The sequence below is a fragment of the Emys orbicularis genome, chromosome 2 (assembly GCF_028017835.1).
Source record: "Emys orbicularis isolate rEmyOrb1 chromosome 2, rEmyOrb1.hap1, whole genome shotgun sequence".
In the NCBI taxonomy this organism is placed as follows: Eukaryota; Metazoa; Chordata; order Testudines; family Emydidae; genus Emys; species Emys orbicularis.
Genome location: NC_088684.1, coordinates 97,897,576 through 97,922,329, shown reverse-complemented (window position 1 = coordinate 97,922,329; position 24,754 = coordinate 97,897,576). Strand labels below are relative to the sequence as shown.

The following is a 24,754-nucleotide window of genomic DNA, read 5'->3' as shown; positions in this document are numbered from 1 at the left end:
TGAAGCACTTAGAGGAGAGGAAAGTGATCAGGAACAGTCAGCATGGATTCACCAAGGGCAAGTCATGCCTGACTAACCTAATTGCCTTCTATGAGGACATAACTGGGTCTGTGGATGAGGGGAAAGCATTGGATATGTTATTCCTTGACTTTAGCAAAGCTTTTGATACGGTATCCCACAGTATTCTTGCCAGCAAGTTAAAGAAGTATGGTCTGGATGAATGGACTGTAAGGTGGATAGAAAGCTGGCTAGATCGTCGGGCTCAACGGGTAGTGATCAATGGCTCCATGTCTAGTTGGCAGCCGGTATCAAACGGAGTGCCCCAAGGGTCAGTCCTGGGGTCGGTTTTGTTCAATATCTTCATTAATGATCTGGAGGATGGCGTGGACTGCACTCTCAGCAAGTTTGCAGATGACAGTAAACTGGGAGGAGTGGTAGATACGCTGGAGGGTAGGGATAGGATACAGAGGGACCTAGACAAATTAGAGGATTGGGCCAAAAGAAACCTGATGAGGTTCAACAAGGACAAGTGCAAAGTCCTGCACTTAGGACGGAAGAATCCCATTCACTGTTACAGACTAGGGACCGAATGGCTAGGAAGCAGTTCTGCAGAAAAGGCTCTAGGGGTTACAGTGGACGAGAAGCTGGATATGAGTCAACAGTGTGCCCTTGTTGCCAAGAAGGCTAACGGCATTTTGGGCTGTATAAGTAGGGGCATTGCCAGCAGATCGAGGGACATGATCATTCCCCTCTATTCGACATTGGTGAGGCCTCATCTGCAGTACTGTGTCCAGTTTTGGACCCCACACTACAAGAAAGATGTGGAAAAATGGGAAAGAGTCCAGCGGAGGGCAACAAAAATGATTAGGGGGCTGGAGCACATGACTTATGAGGAGAGGCTGAGGGAACTGGGATTGTTTAGTCTGCAGAAGAGAAGAATGAGGGGGGATTTGATAGCTGCTTTCAACTACCTGAAAGGGGGTTCCAAAGAGGATGGATCTAGACTGTTCTCAGTGATACCTGATGACAGAACAAGGAGTAATGGTCTCAAGTTGCAGTGCGGGAGCTTTAGGTTGGATATTAGGAAAAACTTTTTCACTACGAGGGTGGTGAAGCACTGGAATGGGTTACCTAGGGAGGTGGTGGAATCTCCTTCCTTAGAGGTTTTTAAGGTCAGGCTTGACAAAGCCCTGTCTGTGATGATTTAGTTGGGAATTGGTCCTGCTTTGAGCAGGGGGTTGGACTAGATGACCTCCTGAGGTCCCTTCCAACCCTGATATTCTATGATTCTATGATTCTTTTATTGAGATGGAGGCCATCCAACTTGTACAGCCTCCTTGCCCCATAGAAGGTGGATCAATGTCCCACACCCTGTGTCTGACACCACTTACCAAGCGAGCATTTCACTTCCAGAATCTTCTATTTTCTGTCTTCCTTCAATTCCAGATAGGAAGGATTTTCAAGAAGATCATGTGAACATTCTTCTTTTTCAGCATCCTTCCGAATTCTATAATTGTGAAGTTGTCTGTAATTTGTGCAGCAGTGTCATTAGTGCCAATATACACCATCATCAATGGATTCTTGCCCACCAACTTCAGATCCTATCCAGTCTTACAGTCAAATCTCGTGCCTGGGGAAACAACACATCATCCTGTTGTCCACCTATGCCTTGCAGAATGTTCTCTCCATTCTTATGAGTACCAAATCCCCAACACGGATAGGTTGTTTTCCTTGGATGGCTGGAGATCTCTTCATGGGCAGCCTTGATTGCCCTGCAGGTTGGGCTGTACAGCCATCCACAGTATGTCCTATGCAGCTCTCCATTCTGTTTGACCTGCTGGATCTTCAGAGATATCTTTTACAGTTTCCACACTGAGAACGTGATAACAGTTGGGTACTTCTGTCTGTGTGGAATTCCTACTGGGGCTCTTCTCTCTGTTGGTCACAGCCTGCCCATCCTTCATCTGCCTCCAGCCATGTAGAAAGCCACCCGGCCCTCTTGCCACTGGTGGTTATGAACTACCAAACCTCCTCTCTAGTTTCCATAGTCTCGGTTCCTTGGCAGCTAGTTCGTTTATTTTTTGAATCTGGAGTGGTGAAGCTTCCTGAATCTGGTTGTCCAAGAATCCCTCAACCTCTCTGATGCTCCGTGATGTGTACACTTGTCCTTCCAGACTACAAATCTTTTCTTCCAGCACAGTTACCAGCTTGTACATCATACAGAGGAAAACCCTTGTGGCTCCCAGTAGGAAACAAAACATTGCACATGTATTGTTCATCACAACCACGGTTCTATTGCTGGACATCAAAGCATTAAGTGTAGAGCTATACCGAGAACAAAAGCTCCTGTTTGCTGTTCATGTTCACTTGGTCATGAGTTTACCTGGCAAATGATTTTCACTCTTCGCTTCAACCCTTCACTAACAAGAAGCAAATAACTACTCACCAAGTTCATCTACCTCCAAGCACAGGATCAACAGCTATGCGCTCTGAAACTCCCATTTGCCACTCCTGTTTGATGTTATGGTCAAGATTTTGTCTCTCTCAACCACGGGTATGTGAACCCCAGGGAGTACACAGAGGTCTTCTAAGGGGTACATCAACTAGGGAAATAGCTAGATGAGTTTTACAACAGGCTACATAAAAAGCACTGGTGAAGTCTTTATGCTTCTTTATACTGCTCTATTCACTATACACTGAAATGTAAGCAGGGCCAGCTCCTGCGTTTTTGCCGCCCCAAGCGGCGCAAAAAGAAAAAAAAAAAAGCCGCGATTGGTGGCACTTCGGCAGGAGCTCTACCACCGCCGCTTCATCCTTCGGCGGCAATTCGGTGGCAGGTCCTTCCCTCTGAGAGGGACTGAGGGACCCGCCGCCGAAGAGCCGGACGTGCTGTCCCTTTCCGTTGGCCGCCCCAAGCACCTGCTTACTGTGCTGGTGCCTGGAGCCGGCCCTGAATGTAAGTACAATATTTATATTCTAATTGATTTATTTTATAATTATATGGTAAAAATGAGAAAGTAAGCAATATTTCAGTAATAGTGTGCTGTGGAACTTTTGTATTTTTATGTCTGGTTTTGTAAGCAAGTAATTTTTAAGTGAGGTGAAACTTGGGGGTACACAAAAAAATCAGACTCCTGCATGGGGTATAGTAGTCTGGAAAGGTTGGGAGCCAGTGCCCTAGATCACATCATCATCATCATCATCATCCATATTTTTAAAGTTCTCTTGGGATTGGAAAGCTTTTGTTTCAGTGAATTTTGACAGACATTTAGTGAATCTGATGTGAATAGCTGAACTATACTATGAACTTGATTACCTATAGATGGGGCTATTGTTTATGTGAAAGTTAAAAGCACATTGTTTCTTTCAGGTGTCTCATTTCAAAAGTAAAGACTTCAGTGATAACAGTCGATTAGGAAATAGCATATTGTGAAGGGAGTCTGAATAAAGCTGTATCACATAGTAATCTACTCCAGCGTTCTCAGAGATGGACTATCTTGCCTGCCTTATTGTTGTTCTCCAGTTATCTGAAAGTAAGATTGCTTTCTTTTTCTTTAGTAATATATGTTCTTTTTTTCTTGCATGACAGATATAATCAGAATTCATCAGTATTTATGTGTGGCTAAAATAATTTTTAAGGCATTCAGAAAAACTAACTGTTATAAGTAATAACACCCATAAGGATTTTGCTGGGCTTGTTCTTGTGCTGCTAGGCTTTTCAACCTTTAAAATATTTTGCTTGATCTTAGAATGTTAGCTAGCTAGTTGTATTAAACTTTGAAACTACAATTAGTGCTAATGCTGGGTATGTGTTTCAGCCACAGAGGAAGGAAGATTTGTGGATGCAACTGTAAAACTCACCAATAATATGAATCTGGAATGCGTCTATCCAAAGACAGACGGCATGACCCAGATGTCCTGGGTTAAGAGTATTGCAACTGGCAAAGAAACCATTGCTGTCTCCCACCCATTGTACGGTGTGCATATTGAAGACAAATATAAGGACAGAGTTCGTTTTATAAATGCTTCCTCAAGAGACAAGACCCTAAATTTCATGAAGACCACTGAAGCTGACATGGGCTTTTATTTATGCTCCATAACTTTCCCAGATGGAGTCTGGGAAAAGGTGGTAGAGGTTATCCAATCAGGTAAGTGAAACCTTTGCTATTTTATAAATGGCTGGTAAATGCAAATATATACAAAGTTAGGAAAAATCTGGGCTCTCATTTTGGTAACAGAATTTGATGGATGATTCAGTTGCTCTGCTAATAGAGTCATTTGGAGATTGCTTGCTACCATTTCAGGAAATAATTACATTACCAGGGATTCAAGTTAGGGGAGATCAACATATATCACAAAGGAGAAGAGCTGAATTTTTGAGGGAAGACATCACAGCAGTGATACAAATTTAGTTAATTGCCATGACAAGGGTTTAGCAACGACGGGGTTTTAGAGAATATTGCACATTGCAACATCAGTGAGCCATTTCCATTGGGAAATAATATCTCATGACCTTGCAACCTCACTACAAGTATGAAATTAGCCCTTGTCACCACTGTAGATTGTACTGTTTTGGGGTACATACTTTTGGATCCACACTACCTGGTCATCAGTCCCTCTGGCCCAGAAGCTCTTCAGAAACAGAATGATAGAGTAATTAGCCATTTAGGAGTGAAGAGACTACAAAAGGGAGACAGTTAGGATAGGGTAAATCTTCCATAGAACTTCACTCAGCCCAGAGATTGTTTCTAAAGGCTAAACCAAGAAATTAGGTCCCATAAAAATAGTACATTTTCGCAGTTTTAAAAGTGATTTTAAATAATGTCTGACTGGTACATTTGACTTTACAAATCCTATTTTTTAATTAATTGAAACACAGGAGGTTTAAAGAGAATTGTAACAGAAACCCAAGAGCAGTGGAAGGAAAGTTTGTGGTCTTCACTCTTCACTTTGGTGAAATGTCAATATGAAAATATCAGTGATGACACCAGCAAACACTTGAACATTTTTTCCCCTCAACTTTCTGTGATACTATTTGCAGAGCGTAGGAAGTGGTTTTTACATGCCATCTATCCCAGTATTTCATTTAGCAAGTTGAGGCACAGGTATGTAACCCTGAGTCCAGCATATTAGCTAGCAGTGCCATTTACAGACAGACCAATGGGCCAGTGGCCTATATCTGTATTCAGTTCTTGCATCCCACACACACTGACCTGCCATCTCTAACAAATTAAAAACCTAAACCAAACCGAAGTCTAGTTGAGACTTGCTGGACTTCAAAACAAGATCACAGGTACCTTGGCTTGGCTCCATCTCATTCAAATACACCCCTGGATAGTGCCAGATTGAATCATAGGCAAAAATCTTGGTGTATCTAAGAGACTGGCCCCACGAGCCATGTGATGATGTCAAAATCTAAGTTTTGACTTGGGGGAAAAAATGGTTTCTAGGCCTTAGGTTGTAAAGAGAAGTTTGAAAACTTTAAAAGATACAGTGATGTCTGCCTGAGTCTGCAGATAGGGTTCAGCAGAGGGAGGTGCAGCAGTCGTTAGAGTCAGAGAGAAAATCACCTGGTCTCAGGCTCATACTCCTGACCAGGTTAGTCCCTCACTGCTCCGGGAAAGGGAAAGGGTGCATGAATAGGGTTGTCCTGCTGGGCTATGTGGGACCACCCCTTGGTTGGGCTCAGATGTCCCACTCGCTTCCACTTCATAGCCATGAGAGTTCAAAGCTTACTTTAAAACAAAAAAATAAAGAACAACATGGCTGTCTCAAGAAAAAAGGGACAAGGTTGGTGACCCTTTGTGACCCATCCCAATTTGAGCTCTGAGCAAGTCTACCCTTTCTTGACCGGGATTTCCCACAAAATCTAAAAAGTTAGAAGTGGAAGAGACCTTTAGGTCCTTCTCTTCATCACTCTGCCATTTCAGGATTGTGCCCAGATCTGTATTTTTTGAGTGCTTTGGCCAGTCTACCTTAAAATTCCTCAAGCAACAAGGCTTCCACCTCATTCCAATTTCCTTTGGGAAATTAGTCCACAGTGTAATATCTGCAAATGGCATCCCCTTCACATGTATCAGCAAACTATAAATCCCAGTTAAAATTGCAGCTGTTGTCAGAGGTAACTATCTAAAAATGATGATATGAGGTTCTGTATGCTCAGTTAGAGATTCCCCCCCTGTTTTAGCACTTTAAAGAGAACATCTGAAGATTTTTTTTTTTATCTGCCAAGAGAGAGAATAAATGTTGCATAGAAATAACATTTTTTTTTTTTCATTTAGAAAAATTAAGCCTGGGAACAACAATTTGTGTGAATTATTTGCTTCCCTAAAGGTGTATGTAAACATTGGTCTAAATGGAATGAACTGCCTTACCAGACGATGCCTTATAACTTTATTCTACCATATTCATTAAACACTTAATAAAAAATAGGGCATTAAAAGATATCTATCACAGCAAGATCATAGCAGAACATTTTCTGTCAATTATATCTAATTTTACTGACCCATTAATCAGTACAGTATTGTACAGTCTATAAGTGAAATTCTGCTTCTTTGAAGTCAGTGGCAAAGCTCCTATTGATTTCCATGGAGCCAGGATTTCACCATATGTATATACAGTCATGGAGTCAATGAAGGTAGGATGATCTAGCAAATAGAGCATTGAATTATAATTCAGGAGACCTGAGTTTTATTCCCAGCTCTGCCACTGACCAACTGTATATGATCTTGAGCAAGTCATTTCCCTTCTCGCTTTTAGTTTCACAACGCTGTGTTACAGTTTTTCTACCTTTAATATGGAGATAGTCACATTTGAAGTCTTTTCTAAAATGCTTTGAGATCTATGAATGAAAAGTGCTATATGAGAGCTATTATAATTCCCTCTGTTTTGCTTCATGTCCTGCAGAGTAAATTCCATTATCAAGTAACATTGAGTACCTGTAAAAAGATAGCTGTTATTGAGGCAGTATTCTTTGTATACACAAATCTGGTCAATATATCAGAGAAGGGTCATTTTAGCAGACACTTGAGACTGTTTTTGAGTAACAATGACTTCATGAGTTAAGATTTTTTGTTAAAATTTGTACTTTACTGACTTTTAATGGACATTACTTTTCCAAAAGGGCTGGTTTCTTTGTTTAGTTGGGTATTTTGAAGTTATTTTGTACATTGTCTGCAGACATTATGAACCTCACTTCTTCTATTTGTTGGCAATGGCAGATCTGGGATTTTGCAATAAGCTCTATCTTTATGAAATACAGTGAACTGAATGAGATCTAAAGTTTTACCTCAAAAATATTTGAAATCCTTTTTTTTTTCTTGCAAAGTAGTTAGTTGTATTTTCTATCATTTTGTTAGGCGTACTCTACATGCAAAGTTGCATCGGTTAAACTAAAGGTGTGATTTTTATACTAATTTTATTTAAACCACTACAACTTTTTCTGTGTGGGAGCTCTTAGATCAGTGTAAGCATGGCTTATATCAGTTCAGCATGCAGTGGTAAATTTACAGGCACAAGTTAAACTCTATATAGCCAGTTTTAAACCAATATAAGGGTGTCCACGGAGTTTTGTTTTTTAGCTAATTTATCTAAATCAGATTTTGAACTTAAATTAAACTTGCACAACTTCTATGCACAGATAAGCCCTAAGTGTCTTGGATCATTCTTTATAATAAAAAAAAATCAACAGTACTCCATTCAGACAATTCTCAGGCACTGTAGTGCATCACTTAATTTCCAGAATAGTTAGAGTGTAAGAGAAGTGTTCTACAGAAGCTGTAGACATAATTAGAATCACACATAGTCTAGGCTATATTTGAAATATACTGTGAAATATATTGTGAAAAACTGTTAGACTACTACTGAGCCAACATTACACTAACAGTATTGGATATGGATTCCTTTCCTTGCAGTTATCTCTACCATTGTTGGTGGAGCTGGTTTGGAATTTTTTGGTAAAATATTTTTGTGTTGGGAAATGCCGATTCATTGAAACTGAAACTTTTCATGGAAACTTATCAGTACTGCCCAAAATTTTAAAAATTTCATCAGGAAGGTTGTTCAGATTCAGGATTGGGAGGATGGGGAGGGGTGGCGGGAAGAAAGAGAGATCCACCCTAGAATAGCCAATAGCTAGTTAGCATTAGGACACTCTCCTGGAATGTGATGGCAATACTGTTTTAGACTTGGTTTTGGTAAATAGTGAGGACATTAAGGAAGAGCTAGTTGTAGAAAATAATCTTGAATCACCAATTGATGTAGCTGTGAAAGAGGCAAGTGTGAGGTGAGGTACTTCCAGCAGAGAGAGAGGGAAGCAGTAATACCTTTGTACAAGGCACTGGTAAGACTAGGGCCAGCGCAACCCATTAGGCAACCTAGGTGGTCGCATAGGGCGCTACAATTTGGGGGGCGGCGACTGTGGCGGTATTTCGGCGGCGGGACCTTCCGCCGCCTCTGTGGGGAGCGGCATTTCGGGGCAGGACCTTCCGCCGCCTAGGGCGGCAGTAAAGCTGGCGGCACTCCTGGGTAAGACCGCATCTGGAATACTGTGTATGGTTCTGGTCACCCATGTTCAAGAAAGAGGAATTCAAATGGGAATAGGTACAGAAAAAGGCTGTACCAGGATGATCAGGAGAATGGGGAGTCTGTCTTACAAGAGAAGACTAAAAGAGCTTGGCTTGTTTATTTTAGCAAAACTAAGGTTGAGAAGGGTATATTATTGCTCTTTATAAATATATTGGGGAGGGAGGTAAAGGACAATCTAAAGAACAGTTTTTGCACAACGACAAATTCATATAAATTCACCATGAGTACCTTTAGGTTGGAAAACAGAAGAATAGAACCATGAGAGGAGTGAGGTTCTAGACTACCTCCCAGTATAGTGGGGGCAAACAACCTAGCTAGTTTTAAGATGGAGCTTGATAAATTTTATGAATGGGATGACATGATGGGGTTGCTTATGATAGCTGGGGATTTGGAATCGATGACTCAGGAAGTCCCATCCAGGTCTGTGTGCCTATGGATGTGGGAGACTCTGGTTCAAGTCCCTGGTCTGCCAGATCTGGAATAAAAAAACAAATATGAAAGCCTTATTTTTGTGTGTGTGATATAGAATCCTTGTTTTTCCAGTCAGCCCTATCTTATACTCCGTAGAGGCCTTGAGCTGGATTATCCTCTACCTTGCACCTTGGATAGTACTTTAACTCCCAAGCAAAGTGAGTACAAAGTCGGAGTGAATTGCTACCATTCTGATTTGGTAGCATTTTACATCTACTTTGCACTGGTATAAATGATTATGCAAGGTTCAAGGCAGGACCCCTGAGGTTTGTCATTGGGTAAATATGGCAACAAGTGGCTAATTTGTTGATTGTCCACATTCACTTTAGTTGTATTTGCTGAAATACTTAAGCACCAAATATAACTACAGGTATTTTTAGTGTAAACACCAAGAACATTGTTTAGATATGTGAGTGAAGCATCTATAAGTGGGCGAAATAGTGAACATCTAGAATATTACTGTAGAGACCCTGATGGTACATTCTGTCTTTATTTGATTTGATTATACAGGGCATTTGAAAACTCTAGTGTCCACCAGGAAAACATTTGCCAGCTCTGTCATTTTGATAGTGTGTCTTTCTGTGGTCTGAGAGTACACGAAGCTGTTTAGAGAAGTTCTTTAGGGGCCTTCTTAGTAGTATTCCTATCTTGTGTGAACCGCAACCACTTCCTATTACCCTAAAAAACCACAGAGAAAGCTCCATTAAGATGCCACAAATTGAGCTGAATGTAGGGAGTTTGTCTGTCCCATATAGCTATTGTTTCAGGCTTTCTTCCTGCAGCACACTCAGTACTATACATGTTTGCACTCTGTTCATGTTTGGGAGGTTTTCTTTAGGACCATAAAGGCTAGAAGCTGCCCCAACCATCCTAAATTGAAGCTTAGATTCTGCAGATGATGCTGAATTTCATTGGGAGAATGCACTTTGACCCCAGCCAGGTCTACGACTGATTGCTGGACTTTCTGAAGTCAGTAGTTGACCTGATAAGGGATATGAAGTTTGGTATAGCTACACTTGTAAAATGTTACTCAAGAGGTGAGAGACATTAGTCTTTTTTTTTTTTTTTTTTTTGCAAAACGCCGTTAAATTAATAATAATAATAATTAATAATAAACTAACAAAATCCTCATCCAAAAGAATTAATTAAGCTAAAGTTTAGATTGTAAACACCTATGAGTTCTGGAAGGAAAGAAAAATTTAGACCATTTAAATAAAAAACAAAAACAAAATAAAGACAGGAAATTCTAAGACAATGATAAACTGAAAAGAATCAACAAAATCAAGCATCTGAAAGTATGGAAAATAGACAGTTAAGATACCACAAACAACCATTTATGTGTCACTATGCCGTTGCCCACCCACCACTCAAAATGATGAGATAATCATGCCTACACTCTGCATCTTCCACACGAAAGTAGGAGGCACCTACTCCCATTCTCTCACCTGGAACGCACCATGCTCATGTTCACACCACAAAACTCCTACATTTGCATTGCCTACACAACTGCAGACTATCCTCTTATTCACACCTTCTTGAGAAACGGCAACACCAACATCTTGCTTCTTGTGCTACATGTACACACAAAGAGCTGTCCGATGTCATACTGCTTTTCTCATACAGTTGTCATCCTGGAAATGTTACAGAGGCTGAATCCTCTATATCTAATTTACCCATCTACATCTACCTAAGGCTTTTATATTGTACTTATCAGTATGGAATCTAAAATAGCACAAGAGCCCAGAAAAAAATATTTTCCTTCAGGCAAAAGGGCATGGATTTGTGTACTTGATTATTTATTTTAAGGGCTTTATTTTTGTGGGTGGAAGTTACTGAAACAGTAGATTCTACCATCTGATCTGAATGACAGCTGGCTTGGGCTCAGCCTGATCATTCCTGATAGCCTAGCCCCAAGAATGTTCTGTTCCCAGTATTGCGTTATCCCTGTGGAGAGCAAGGCATTCGCTGGGGTATTGCTTAAATAGGTTCCAGTGCAACAAGTCTTTTGTAGATTAGGACCAAGCCTTTTAAAATCCTTTTTGGAAGAGTCATGGGAACCTGTGGCATTTAGAAAGCACAGGTGCTCGATGCCTATGTCAGCCTTTGTTGCTAACGACATGAGCTGCTGTGAGGCGTACCCACTTCAGTTTTTTTGTGGTGATTGACTCTAAACTCAGGTAAGAGTGAGTTGATGAAAACAGGAATGACTGTGGTGACATTAGGAATGACTGTGGCACAGCCTCCTGGCCCAGAGAAGATGAAAAAAAGATTAGCTGGAGCTGCAGCTGGAGCCTCAGTGGTCGGGTTCACCGCAGGTTCAGATACCTTGCTTGCCTTTCGTCGTGTGGTTTGCTCTTTACACAACAAATCTGATAAGACAGAACTATATGGGCATAGTGGAGTTCAAGTAACCATATTTATTGAATATAAGCAGTATGTGGGGCCTTGCTACCTGTATACACTGCTGCTCTAGTTCTCTGGTTGGGTTTTTGGGGCTTCTAAAACATAGAAAACATGGTTAGCAACACTGGCGTACTCAAGCTATTTGAAGGGATAGTAGTCTATTCCTATACACTACGCCTTTGTTATTAATCTATGTATATTCTACTTAAACAAAGTGGGTGTCTTAAAATCTGCAGTCAAGGGAAGAGTTTATAACTAAACAGTCAAGGCAAACAAGGTTTAAAATGGAAACTAGTGGTAAAGCCAGAGACATCCTTTTATGGTGTGTGTGCAGAGCAATGGTACATAGTGACAGAATTAAAGTTGCTTGGGGAGCTTTCATTGCATGTTTCAAAATATTGTAAGTAAGGAAAGTTTAACCTTAAATAAGAATTCCCAGTCTCTTTCCTTAGTATTGCGTTTAGAAGGTAAAACAGAATCATTGCTCCTTTCCCCAAAACACTCTCATTTTACGCTTTGAACTGAAAATGGAATAGTCCGTTTATGCCCAGAGTTACTTTAAAATCTCGTGATGTGAATTCTGCATATCACCTGTCATGTCTTGGAAAAGTTTATTTGAGTTCTTTCTCTGGTTTCAGAGCTCTCTCTGAAAGATAGTAATGCAAACAGAAATAGTTTTTAATTTTTGACTTAAATTTGTGCTTCAATCAATCAATGACAATGAGCCATTTGCCCCAGAGGGATACATTTCCTGAGCAATACTAAATATGACAAGAAGTTTATTAATAGTGTTTCAATGCCAGATGTACCTATTAAGTATTATCACATATTAAATAGAGTGATCTGCTCTGTTCTGTCCTAGCAGAGAGAGAGCAATTGTTCTTAACTAGTGCAATTATACACTGAGCACTATCTTCTAGATTACTGTTCTTCTGTTTGCTTAAAACAGTACATTACATATATTCTTTCCCATGTCCTTATTCACCTTAAATAACATTTTTTCAGCTTATCTGTGTCTAAGTCCGGAATGAGGTTCATAGATTTGTAGTGAAAAATTATCAGCCACTTACTGTAGCTGGAAAGAAGAGATGATCCTGATGGGCCTTTGCTCCTTATCTCTCTCTTAGATGTGAGCTCCCAAGGGCAAGGACAGTCTTTGTGTCTTCTACAGTGCCAAGCACGTTGTTAACAATTAATAGAAAAGAAGGAAGCGGCTCAAACCAAGCGAGGCTGCCCTTCCTAGATATCTGCCATGGAGATGTGATTGTTAAAGGCTTCCTTTTTGCTGCTTGTTTTCTGTTGGGGGGGGGGAGGGGGGTTTGCAGGCTGAAGTACACCATTTCCCTTCAGTAGAGAAGGTGGGGGGAAAGAAACAGGTGGAAGGAACCCATTTTTCTTCTTAAAAAGAGGCTCAGATTGTGAGGAATATCCTTTTCTTCCTCTTTTTGCAGGCAGGGGAAGTCTAGAGTTAAAATAAGCTGTGTGGTCCATCGCTCTTCTATTCTGATACTTTGTCTACATACAGACTTGCACTGATTGAATTAAACAAATTTCAGGTTAAACTAGTACAAAAGGCTATGTGGAGGGATTTAGTTGTGGAAGAATATGTCCTCTCCTGGCATGCTCAGGTAAAAGGGTTGACTCAAGGGGGAAAGGAATGGAACATACATAGGAGGCAAAAAACGACAGAGTCCTGTGGCACCTTATAGACTAACAGACGTACTGGAGCATAAGCTTTCGTGGGTGAATACCCACGTCGTCAGATGCATGTAGTGGAAATTTCCAGAGGCTGGTATCCTATAGTGAGAAAAGTGAGCTAGATGGGTAATTTGGATGAGTCTTTCCAATGATGGAAAATATTTTGTAATGGAAACTGAAATAAAGATGTCTGCATTTATTCCTCTTTGTGCAAGTGTATTATTGCTGTTTTATAGAAATCTTGAATACTGTAGTTTGCACAATTCTTTATTGTTCAGTGAGGGAGAGTCCCTTCATCTCTAGGCTTTTTGTTTTCATGTCCAGTTAGGAAATCACTGTGCTGGAGTCTTTGCGGAAAATCTCTGTGGCACCCAGAGTGGGACATCTTTTTCTAATTATGATAACATTGCTAACTCTGATCCTTCTCTTGAAGAGAAGGATCAATGTCCCAGATACTTGTGTCCGGCTGGAGACAAAATGTCCTGCTATAAATGATGAAAATAGGCAATCACTTTGGAAAATATATGGAAAGGCAATGTAGCTAGATACCTTAAAAATATGACAGTATCTTGGTAGATTCCTTAATTAGATCAATTCTTAACTCTAGCTGTAATATTAGTGGTGCATCTACACAGGAACATGGTAGAAATTATTTTCACATTTTAAAATTAAAATGTAAAGTGTAGTACAGGAGAACTTTGCATGATCATATACACAGTGTAGGGAAATTGCCATTAGGAAACTTGAAGGTTTTCAGCCCTGAAGTTCTCTCAATCTCTAGGTAGACAGGAAATGACAACTGGAACTGGAGAAAGGAGTGGCAAGATTACCTAGATGATAAAAGGTCATGTAGTTTCTTTATGTATTAATTCCACTTCTTAAAACCGATTTTATAAAAAACAACCCTCAATATTTATTTATTAGGAGCGATAGCATATGGAAGATTGGTTGAAAGAAGGGATATTTGGATATGAATATGGGACGTTATTGTTACAGGCATTAGGATACAAGACATCAGATAACCAGGCTCAATCAGCTTATTTAACAAAATATTAGACAGAAAACACAGAAAAGTTAATGTTACTAATTTGAAGAACAGCCTTGCAGCAATCGTGGATTTTTTCTGTTCTAAAGTGATCACAAAACTACTTATTTTTAAACCATACTTGTTTATACTGTGTCTGCTGCCTTCTTCCCCTTTTTTTAGCTTCGATACAATTTATAACCAGTCATTCAAGTAACAGAGCCAAACATATTTTTGCCTAATAAGCACATTTATTTTTAGTCATATGTGGCATAACATGTGTTAACATATACACTAGTCTTGCGCCACTGCCAAGCACAGAATTAATGTCCCCTGCAGATTACCCCCCCCCCCCACACAGAATAATTGATTCTGACGGGGAGGCGAAGGGAAACTGCAATTGCACCTTTTGCTGACCAGGGGCTGATGTGGCACCAGAAGAGAGGGCAGCTGGCTCATGGGCTGGAGCAGCTAGCCACGGAGAGGGAGGGGGCAGAGGCTGCCTTCTTCACAGTGCCATGCCCACAGGGCCAGGTGAGGAGCCACTGGATATGGGGGGTGGGTGGGAAGACAGAGCGGGGCACACGGGGCTGCTGTGGGGAGGGTGTCACACAGACTGGCCTAGTCGAGGGGACAGACTGGGGTGAGGGCACAGAAGCTAGTGGGGTGACAACACTGAGCCAGGGGCTGAATGGGAGGGGTGGGGTTCAGGGCCACATGGGACTTGGTAGGGGGGTGCAGGGCCACGTGGGGGGTGGCTGAATGGGGACGGGGCAGCTATGCCTGGCTGAATGGGGAATGGGGTGCAGGGACACATGGGGATGGGAAGATGTGCCTGACAATGGGAGAGTCTAGGGGTCAGTCAGGGTCTGCATGGACAAGGCTCCCCAACTCTCTAACAATCACACCCCACAAAAAAAACTGTTCCATACTTCTCCCATCCACACCCAACAACCCTCCAGGTTCACTCCTAGGCTTCTTCCCGGCAATTACTTCCCTCTCCCTCAGCTCCTCCATTAACTGTGATTCCCCCAAGCCTTTACACTATTTCTGAAGAGTATGGGAAATAGGTTCCTGAATTATTACTCAAAATTCTGCATTATTATTATGCTGAGTAAGGAATCTATTTGTCAAAAAAACATTTCCTGAATCTTTTTTGTCTGTGTTGTTAGACATACTTGCTGACAGGTATTTGCAATACATTACTAAAATAATTGAAACTGGCATTATTCTCTTTTGTTATTTTGAGAAATAAAATATGCAGAATTTTATAATGTGTGCAGAATTTTTAATTTTTTGGCTCAGAATTTCCCTTAGGAGTAATACAGCACACTGGAAATTTTCTTGCTTAGCATAACTGCAAAGCTTCATGGGTTCATAGGCTAACAGTATGAAACGTGAAGGTTGTTCTAGGCATAGCACATTCTTAATTTTAAGGCTGCTGTCAAATTATATCTTTTTGAATATATCTGTGTATATGACAAAAATTATTTAGTTTGCCAACTATTATTCCACAGCATTATACTGCTGCAACTACGATTGAATTCACCTTGGCTTAAGCACATAATATCTATGCTATCCACCATTACCTCTATAACACCCAGTAGCTTAGATCCAGAGCTGTTTTTTCCCTTTCCCTAAAGAATAAATGTGATTAATTAAATTTTGAGATAATGAAATATGGATATTATTACATAACACAATGGTGGAGGGAAGTGGAAAGTGTACAATGGTAACTTAAAATATTTAAAATTATGGAGCTATGTAATAGGCTCCATAGAACAGACCGAGAAACATGTTGTGCTGGGAAAATATACCTCATTTTATGAATAATCTGCAGAATGAACCCGGATAGGAGATGAGCAAAGTGTGAGGGGAACTATAAATTGGGATGGTTAGACTTCCAGTACTTCAGTGGAGTCCATTGAAAGGAGCTTATCTGTTAATATTCTTAAAGTATCCCAGAGCCTCTTTCCACTGCTGTCTCTAAAGATGAACCTTTCTTTTGGTTCCTTTGTCAACTAAACAGAATAATTGGGAATTTAATAAGGGAAGAAGGAACTGGAGATGAAACGTGCAGTAAAAACCACTGGTGATGTATGGGTTTCTCTTATTTATCTATCTGGTACTAGAGTATCTGGTACTAAGAAGCTTAGTATGAAACAACCTGCCTCATTTTTAATAAGGAAGAAACCTGTAACACCTGGATGGAATCAAAATAAAATGAAGGATTGTACGGTGCAGATTCAAAATTGAAATCTTTTGTTGGTAGCTCTGGATTAGATCACGGTAAAACAAGAATCCATAAAAAGTATCCCCCTTATTCTGGGCAGAGAAGGGAGAGAGTGAAGGCTGTGTACTGGTTTATGCTAATCAAGTGGAACCTCAGAACCTGCTGAGGTTCCCCCATATCTATTTGTCTTTGAAAAAGTAAGTAGGAGCAAAAATAGCTGTACAATTGTTGTTACCTGCAGGGATGTGAAAAATACGCAAAAGTAATTTGTGAAGGTGCCCCTGCTCCCTACCCATAGGCTGCTCCCTACTCGTATCGTTGAACGAGATGCACCTTGATGTTGACTGTTCGTGATGAGCTCACATGGAGTGCTCCCCACAGCAACCGTGTGCACTCATGCCTTGACTTAGATTGCCTGTTGCTAGGCAGCAAGTGCACCTGCCTAGCATCAGCCTGCATCACCCTGCATGAGTGTATATGTATGAACATAGCAATAGTAATAATTAAGTTTTCATCACAGGATCTCAAAGCACTTTGCAAAGGTAAGTGTCATTATCCTCATTCTGCAGAGAATTAAAATGAGTCCAATCTGGGAACAGATTTCAGGGTACTAGAAGAGAGTCAAGAGAGCTATCTATTAGATCTCATTGTGTCTCTAATCAGATGTGAAATTTTCCAGCATCATGCGAAACAAAATCTAAATATATCCAAAAATAAACTGGTTAAAATAGACAAAACAACATGCAAAACCACAAGATTACATATGTTATCATACATTTTCTTTCTTTTCACTGAGCTACGCCTTGCTCATGTTAGCAGGATCAATATTTAAGGTTACTGTAATTGTATTTCTATATCAAAAATTTAAAAAGAGAGTAATGTGTGAAGTTTATACAGTAAAGTTAAACTCAAGAACAAATATTAGGTTTACAAGACTGTAAATCTGGAAATAGTGCAACTTGTGATAAGCAGTAATAGTTATATATACCGACTTCAAAAATGAATGAAAAACTAGCTGGGAGGGGGAGAGCCTGATGTCTGAATGATTTGCCAGTGAAGAAACAAAAACTAGGTGAGGTTGACCAAAGAGTGAGAAAAGTATTAGAACTGGGCAGGAAACAGTTCTCTTGTCCTGCAAGAATTTTCAAAATTTTAAAAAACTTTCCCATGTCTGATCAGAACAAAAAGTAGGAATATTGAAAATTTTCAGAAGCTGAAAATCTATGTTGTTTTTTTAGATCAGATCAAAAAACTTTTGTTTAGATAATTTAGAATCATTTCATTTTGATTTTGATTTTTAAAACTTTTTAAAACTATAAATTAACTTTTTCAATTCAAAACAAAAAGTCCTTTCAACCCTAAACCTGGAACTTTTTGTTACAGGATATTGAGAATAGATACTGGAATCCTTAGCTCCAGCCAACTTCCTGTTGCAGAATTTGAGCTTAGCTGCTCGTCCTCTTAAACCCTAGCAATTAATTTACATTGGTTGATATTCATTTACATTTTCAAGGCTACGATAGCAAGAAAAATGGCTAGAGACTTATACTTTGAAGAGACAAAAGTAGAAATTTTCTTTCACATTTCTAGTGGCCTCAAATCATGGGGAAGGGTCCATGGCTGCAAGATATGAGGAGACCAGAAGATAGCTCTGACTGTGACTGAATTAGTTCCAGCATTAGCATGGAAAAACTGTTATTCAGAGAGTCTAGCACACTCATCCCACACAAAGCAAGAAGTAAATATATAGTGAGATGTGCTAAAAAAAGAAAGTTGTTACATGGAGGAGGAAGAGGAAAGTACTGCGCTAATACCTGTGTCAAGATAAAGAGAGCTAATTAAAGAAAACAAAAGCTCCAAATGTGCAGTATTTTTGATCCATGTATTGGGAGCATTTAATTAGAAATATGTAGGCCTGATTCTGCACTACCGTGCACCTTCTGGGATCACCTACACACAGTATGTGTAAAATACTATTGTGTCAGAATGGCACTTTCACAGGTTTAAATGACTGCAGATAGGTTTTATTCTACAGTATGTTGCCCTATGTATAAAATGCAAGAGAGAGAGAGAAGTAAACATCATTTTAAAATATATTGTGACTTCTTCCCTGCTGGTAATGCTTATGATGAAATGCTCAAACTGCTACATATTGGCAAGGAATTTCAGTGCTATCCTTATTTGTTTTATTTTTTAAAAATATGTTTGGCTATTATTTTCATTTTCTTCCTATCCTAATATTTATTATATCAAAAATAACCAAGTTAATGCAATATCATGACTAAGGTGCAGAATATCAAGTATTTAAGTGCATACAAGTCTGAAAATGATAGGTTTAAGGTCCATAGCCACCTTTACTCTATTCTTCCTGTGTGTATATTACAATAGGATCTCTTACTGCAAGCTGCTAACTGCTGGTAACTGTTGCATATTATTGGGCCACTAATATAATATGAAGAAATAGCACTTTTCATAAAGTCATAGATGTAAAGACCAGAAAGGATCATCTAGTCTGACTAAGCATAGTGCAAGTCAGGAAGACTTCTCTGAATTAATTTGAACCATATCATGTCTCTTAGAAAAACATCCACTCTCAATGATCTTGGCAAGTTGTTCCAAAGGTTAATTACCATTGTTGTTAAAGTTTTGCACCGTACAGTATGAATTTGTCTAGCTTCAGCTTCCAGCCATTGGATTTTGTTATACCGTTGCCCATTAGAGTTCTATTAATCAAATTTCTATTCCCCAGGAAGGTACTTTATATAAACTCTGAACAAGTCACCCCCTTAATCTTCTTTTTGATGAGCTACATAAATTGAGCTTCTTGAGTTTTTGACTATATGGCATATTTTCCAATTCTTTAATCATTCTTGTGGCCAGGGCCACCCAGAGGATTCAGGGGGCCTGGGGTCTTCGGTGGCGGGGGCCCTTCCGCTCCGGGTCTTTGGGGCACTTCGGCGGCAGGTCCCGGAGCGAGTGAAGGACCCACCGCCGAATTGCCACCGAAGACCCAGAGCGGAAGAAGCTCCGGGTCTTCGGCAGCGGGTCCTTCACTAGCTCCGGGTGTGTTCGGCGGCACTGAAGGACCTGCCGCCGAAGACCCACTGAAAACTCTTGTGGGGGCCCCTGCAAACTCTCGCGGGGGCCCCTGCAGGGCCGGGGGCCTGGGGCAAATTGCCCCACTTGCCCCCGCCCTCTGGGCGGCCCTGCCTGTGGCTTTTCTCTGAACCGTCTCCAGTTTTTCAACATCCTTCTTGAAGTGTGGACACCAGAACTGGAGATAATTCCAGTAGTGGTTGAAACAGTGTCAAATATATAGCAATATAACTGCTCTACTCCTGCTTGATATTCCTAAATTTGTTCATCCAAGGATCACATTAATCCTTTGGCCATATAGTTGAACTAGATGCTCCTGTTGAGCTGATTATTGACCATGACCACCCCCTTTTCAGAATCAATGCTTCCCAGGGTAGAGTCCCTCAGCCTGCAAGTTAGGCCTCTATTCTTTGTTCCTAGATGTATGTCTTTGCATTAGGCCATATTAAAACACATATTGTTTGCTTGTGCTCCGTGTACCAAGCAATTCAGATTGCTCTGTATCAGTGACCTGTTCTCTTCATTATTTACCATGTATGTGGCATGCTTTGCATGAAATATCACAACCATATATGAATGGTGAATCTGGTGGTTAGAGGGTGCTACTTTGAGGTACAGTGTAAATTTCCCATTTAGAATTACATTTTGAGAGCTATCAGCCAGTTTTTAATCTACTTAATGTGACTTCGTATTATTTTGTTTTACTTCAGTCTCCCCCATATGTATGTTAATGATATCAACCACATGCAGAAGCTTGAGAAATGCATCGTGGGACAAGTTTCTGAAGTGAACAAAGATAATATGGGATCCAACCCTTCAGTCCTTACCAGCAGTGGGAACTGAGTGCACTGAGCACCCTGGACTGTTCCTTTTACACTAACTTGATTTCCAACCTCTTTCAGCACCAAATGTCTCCAAACAAGACAAAAATACCTATTGTCATTTAGGAGTTACATACATCCAAAATTGATGTTAGAAACCAAGCTGTTCTTGAGTCCTCTGAATGCCAAGAACATTTACAGTTGTCCTAAAGAAGAGGATTTTTTTTTTCTTGCTTTGTTTATTTATAAGCAGCTAACTATTTCACTCCAAAAATTACTTCTGGGCTAAGAAACTTCAACAAGAAGGATTTTTAAAAAGAATTACTTTTAAGAAATTTGTATAACTGAGAAGTCACTTTCTTGAGCTGATAGTAACTGATTTAGTTCATTTGGGGAGTTACTGACCTTTCACAGGACAGTCAAATGTTTAGCTATCATGCAAGTTTTTCCTCAGTGGCAGGTCTGGGATTTTTTGAGGTGCACTGGAGTTGTGGTTGGGAGAACTTCAGTTCATTAACTGGTACCTTCTGTAATCTAACTGATGAATGTAGATTTGGAACTATATAAGGGGTTGAGAGTTGTTTCTTTCTTTTTTTTTAAGTATCTGTGATGAGAGATCACAACAGGCACGTTTTTATTAATCTGGAAAAGAAAAATTAATGTGACTGAAAAACAGACTTTTAGAAGAAAAGTGCCATCTCAGTCTTAACTTGATTGTTGCTATAATTTTCTTGTGGGCGGGGATTTATTCAACAATGTGGGTAAATGGGTAATGCGTTAAAAATAAACTTGAAAATGTCTTCACATCCTGCATTATGGAGGTGTTATAATATAGTGTGTGCATATGTGCACATTTGTAATGTAAAAACAATGAGGAGTACTTGTGGCACCTTAAAGACTAACACATTTATTTGAGCATAAGCTTTTGTGGGCTAAAACTCACTTCATCAGATGCATAGAGTGGAAAATACAGTAGGCAGGTATATATACACCAGGGGTCAGCAACCTTTCAGAAGTGGTGTGCCAAGTCTTCATTTATTCACTCTGCTTTTAAGGTTTCGCGTGCCAGTAATACATTTAAACATTTTTAGAAGGTCTCTTGTCTATAATATATAACTAAACTATTGTTGTATGTAAAGTAAATAAGGTTTTTAAAATGTTTAAGAAGCTTCATTTAAAATTAAATTTAAATGCAGAGCCCCCCGGACCGGTGGCCAGGACCTGGGCAGTGTGAGTGCCACTGAAAATCAGCTCACGTGCTGCCTTTGGCACATGTGCCATAGGTTGCCTACCCCGATATACACAGAACATGAAAAGATGGGAGTTTCCTTACAAAGCGGGGGGTCAGTGGGTAATGTGGGTATGTAATGTGTTACCTTTCAGTATTTTAGAATTACCAGATGTCTTCAAACATCCTTCCGCTCTAAGCCAATTTAATTCATATTAACGTGTAATATTAGCATATAGACAACGGTACTTCTTGGAATAGATTGCTGCTCTTAAATGTAACCTGTATCCATTATAAACAGTCTTTTTTGTTTTCCTTTTAATAGATTCTTTTGAGGTACCTGTGCCACCAACCAACCACACGATTATTGAACCAGGGGGAAATGTGACACTTAGATGTCCTTACAGTGTTGGAAGTTTGGTGCAGCAAGTGATGTGGGAAAGGATTAAAGCAGATCAGATGGATACCATAGTCCTGTGTAACTTGTCAGAAGGGAAAACCTATGGTTCAGATTACCAGGAGCGTGCAATGATAGACTGTGCTACTCAGGAGAGCGACATTCTTGTCATTCAAAATGTTACATCTTCTGACTCTGGAATTTACCGCTGTCGTTACGGTGGAAACAAAACCCATGTGATGAGCTTGACTGTCACTAGCGGTAAGTGAAGGGGCAGATGGGAACTCTTTGAACTGCTGATGTTTTCCACCCACACACAAATACTTGTAACTGCTAAGTGGGCTTCTATGATGTCACATTCAGACTAGCAGTATGTCATGAATAGCTAAATGTGGTGGTTACTGTGGCTTCCACAAGGCTGGGCTGACTTTGAGCCTGGCTGGTCTCTCAACTGTCTCAGGGGAACCAGTGACTGTGTGGGAGTGAGACAGAAGGTGAGAGGGGTGGTTTGGAACAGGGGAGAGTAGTGGGAGAGAGCTACTTAAGGCTGGGAAGGGGAGTCTCCAGCTCCATTCAAGCTGCACCCTGGGAATTTCCCAGTGTTTATCCCCTGGAGCAGGGGTGCTGGAACAGTTTTTATAGTGGGGGTGCTGAGAGCCATTGAACCAAACTGTCAACCCTGTATATGATGGAAACCACTTCAAGCCAAGGGGTGCAGCACCTAGTTCCAGCACCTCTGCCCTGGAGTGAACTACGCTGGGTTCCAGAAGCGTGATGCACTCTGAGTTGTAAATATCTGGGAAGCTCAAGAGTGCAGTTTGTCTGGAGCTGCAGCATATCAAACATGGCTGCCATAATATGCATGTTAGGTCTCGTTTATTTATATATATTTGTTGTTTTGCATATGAATAGAGAATTCATCCTATCCGTATTGTAAACTTCTAATGTAATGCTTGTAAAACATGCCAAACTGACAGCTACGCTTGCTGAAGTCCACTCATTGTCCTTGGAACAGTCTAAGCACACACCAAAACCGTGCAGATTCCCCCCCCATTGCCCTAAAATGACCTAGGCCTGCCCAGGTGAAAAGATAGCTTGGTCACCCTAACTCAGTGGTGGGCAACCTGCAATCCATGGGCCTCATGTGGCCCATCAGGGTAATCTGATTGCAGGCCGCAAGACATTTTGCTGATGTTGACCATCCACAGGTACGGCCCCCTGCAGCTCCCAGTGGCCGCAGTTCGCCATTCCTGGCCAATGGGAGCTGCAGGAAGCGGGAAGTGTTGCCCACCACTGCCCTAGCTTCTCTACTAATTGTACGGATGATATGGGGATATGGCCACCACCACATTAGTAAATTAGATGGAGACCATGAAAATTATTTCTTCTAGACCATTGAAGAATTGTTGTGTGATATCAGCCAGGCCTGGCTTCTCACTGGCAATCTGACAGGAAATGCTCCATGTTCCATTATGAATACACAGAGCCATCCAGCTGACAGTGTTTTGCATCACTAAAGGCCTATGGATTGGGATCTCACTACCTTGTGTCAGAACTATATAATGCAGATACCGCATGCAGAGTAAAAATTCAAAATAGGAATTTCTTTTTTTTGGTTTTCTTTTAAGGACTAGTCGATTTTCATATAGTCTTTTCATGCTTCGAAACCTATCCACTGAATTTACAGCCAGGAGAGAACACAGTGCAAAGTGTTAACTATGATGTACGTGAGATTAAAGACTGTACATGTGGGAATATGGAAATATTTTGCACTGATTGCTTGCAACAATCTCCTTCTTCCTAACAGGAAATCTAACCATTGTGAAAAAATTGATATTCTCCTGTGTATATGTGAACTAACTCACATTTTATTGAATTTTCCATTCATCCTGATACCGCAGAGCTCCTTTGATGGTCCATTCTAAATAATCCTGCTGCAGTTTTGATTTCTTTAATATGCTTTGACGGCGCTAAAACTAATTTTAGGTTGTTCTGAGCATGTTTTGAAAGTATAACTCCTCTTGTGCCTTCCAAATTCGACTCCTTCCATTCATGTTTAAGTCCATGCTGTTAAGTACCTTTAAAGGTACTGTTTTTTCTTTGTCATAACTGAGTGTTCTGGATATTCAACATACATCCTAGGACTAGAAGACTTTCTTTAACAGAAATAGTTCCTATGCCATGGAGTCTGAATCCTTTCAGAATGTTTAATCCAAAGGGTGGTTATTAGGGGGTAGAAACATGGGAAAATGAACCGGGCATATTACTGTGCACACCTAACCTGTTGTTGAATGAGAGGGGGAAGGGAAAAAAGCTTTTGAATCTTGAATTTCTCTTGACTTTGACAATTTTAGGCACCCAAGTTTAAAAATGTTGACCTTATGCAATAATAATCAATCAGGCCTGAACCTGATGAAGTGTCTAGCAAAATTCCTATTGACTCCAAGTGCAGCAGGACACAAAAAGCCCAAACCACAACAAAAAAACCCAAACAGTAAAAAGGACCAGTCTACCCCACCTGTTAAAACTCCCTCTCCTAACCTAAAGATTGATTATTAACCTTCTATCGCTTTAAAGAAATCCTATAAATCCCTGACAACTTTGACATTGTCAGTGTACATTTGGTTTCTGCTTTTAACAACTGTTGTTCGATATGAAAAAAGTTGAAAGGCTGTGCCTACAGCACAATACAATTCAATGTGTGCTAAGCCCTCTCCGTCTCAGGTACACACACTGCAACATTACACACACAACTGTGCACCAAGGGTGACCAGACCGCAAGTGTGAAAAATCGGGA

At 40.4% G+C, this 24,754-nt stretch overlaps 1 protein-coding gene across 1 annotated transcript in view; it reads left to right on the top strand.

The window, feature by feature from the left end:
* The first annotated feature begins 3,382 nt into the window (after positions 1–3,382).
* The window catches only part of CD226 (CD226 molecule), a 38,888-nt gene continuing 17,516 nt past the window's right edge, over positions 3,383–24,754 (top strand). The window contains exons 1-3 of the mRNA XM_065400014.1: positions 3,383–3,533; positions 3,819–4,148; positions 21,886–22,218. Of these exons, the coding sequence (XP_065256086.1) occupies positions 3,488–3,533; positions 3,819–4,148; positions 21,886–22,218 (709 nt within the window). The 5' untranslated portion in view covers positions 3,383–3,487. The remainder of the gene's footprint in view (positions 3,534–3,818; positions 4,149–21,885; positions 22,219–24,754) is intronic.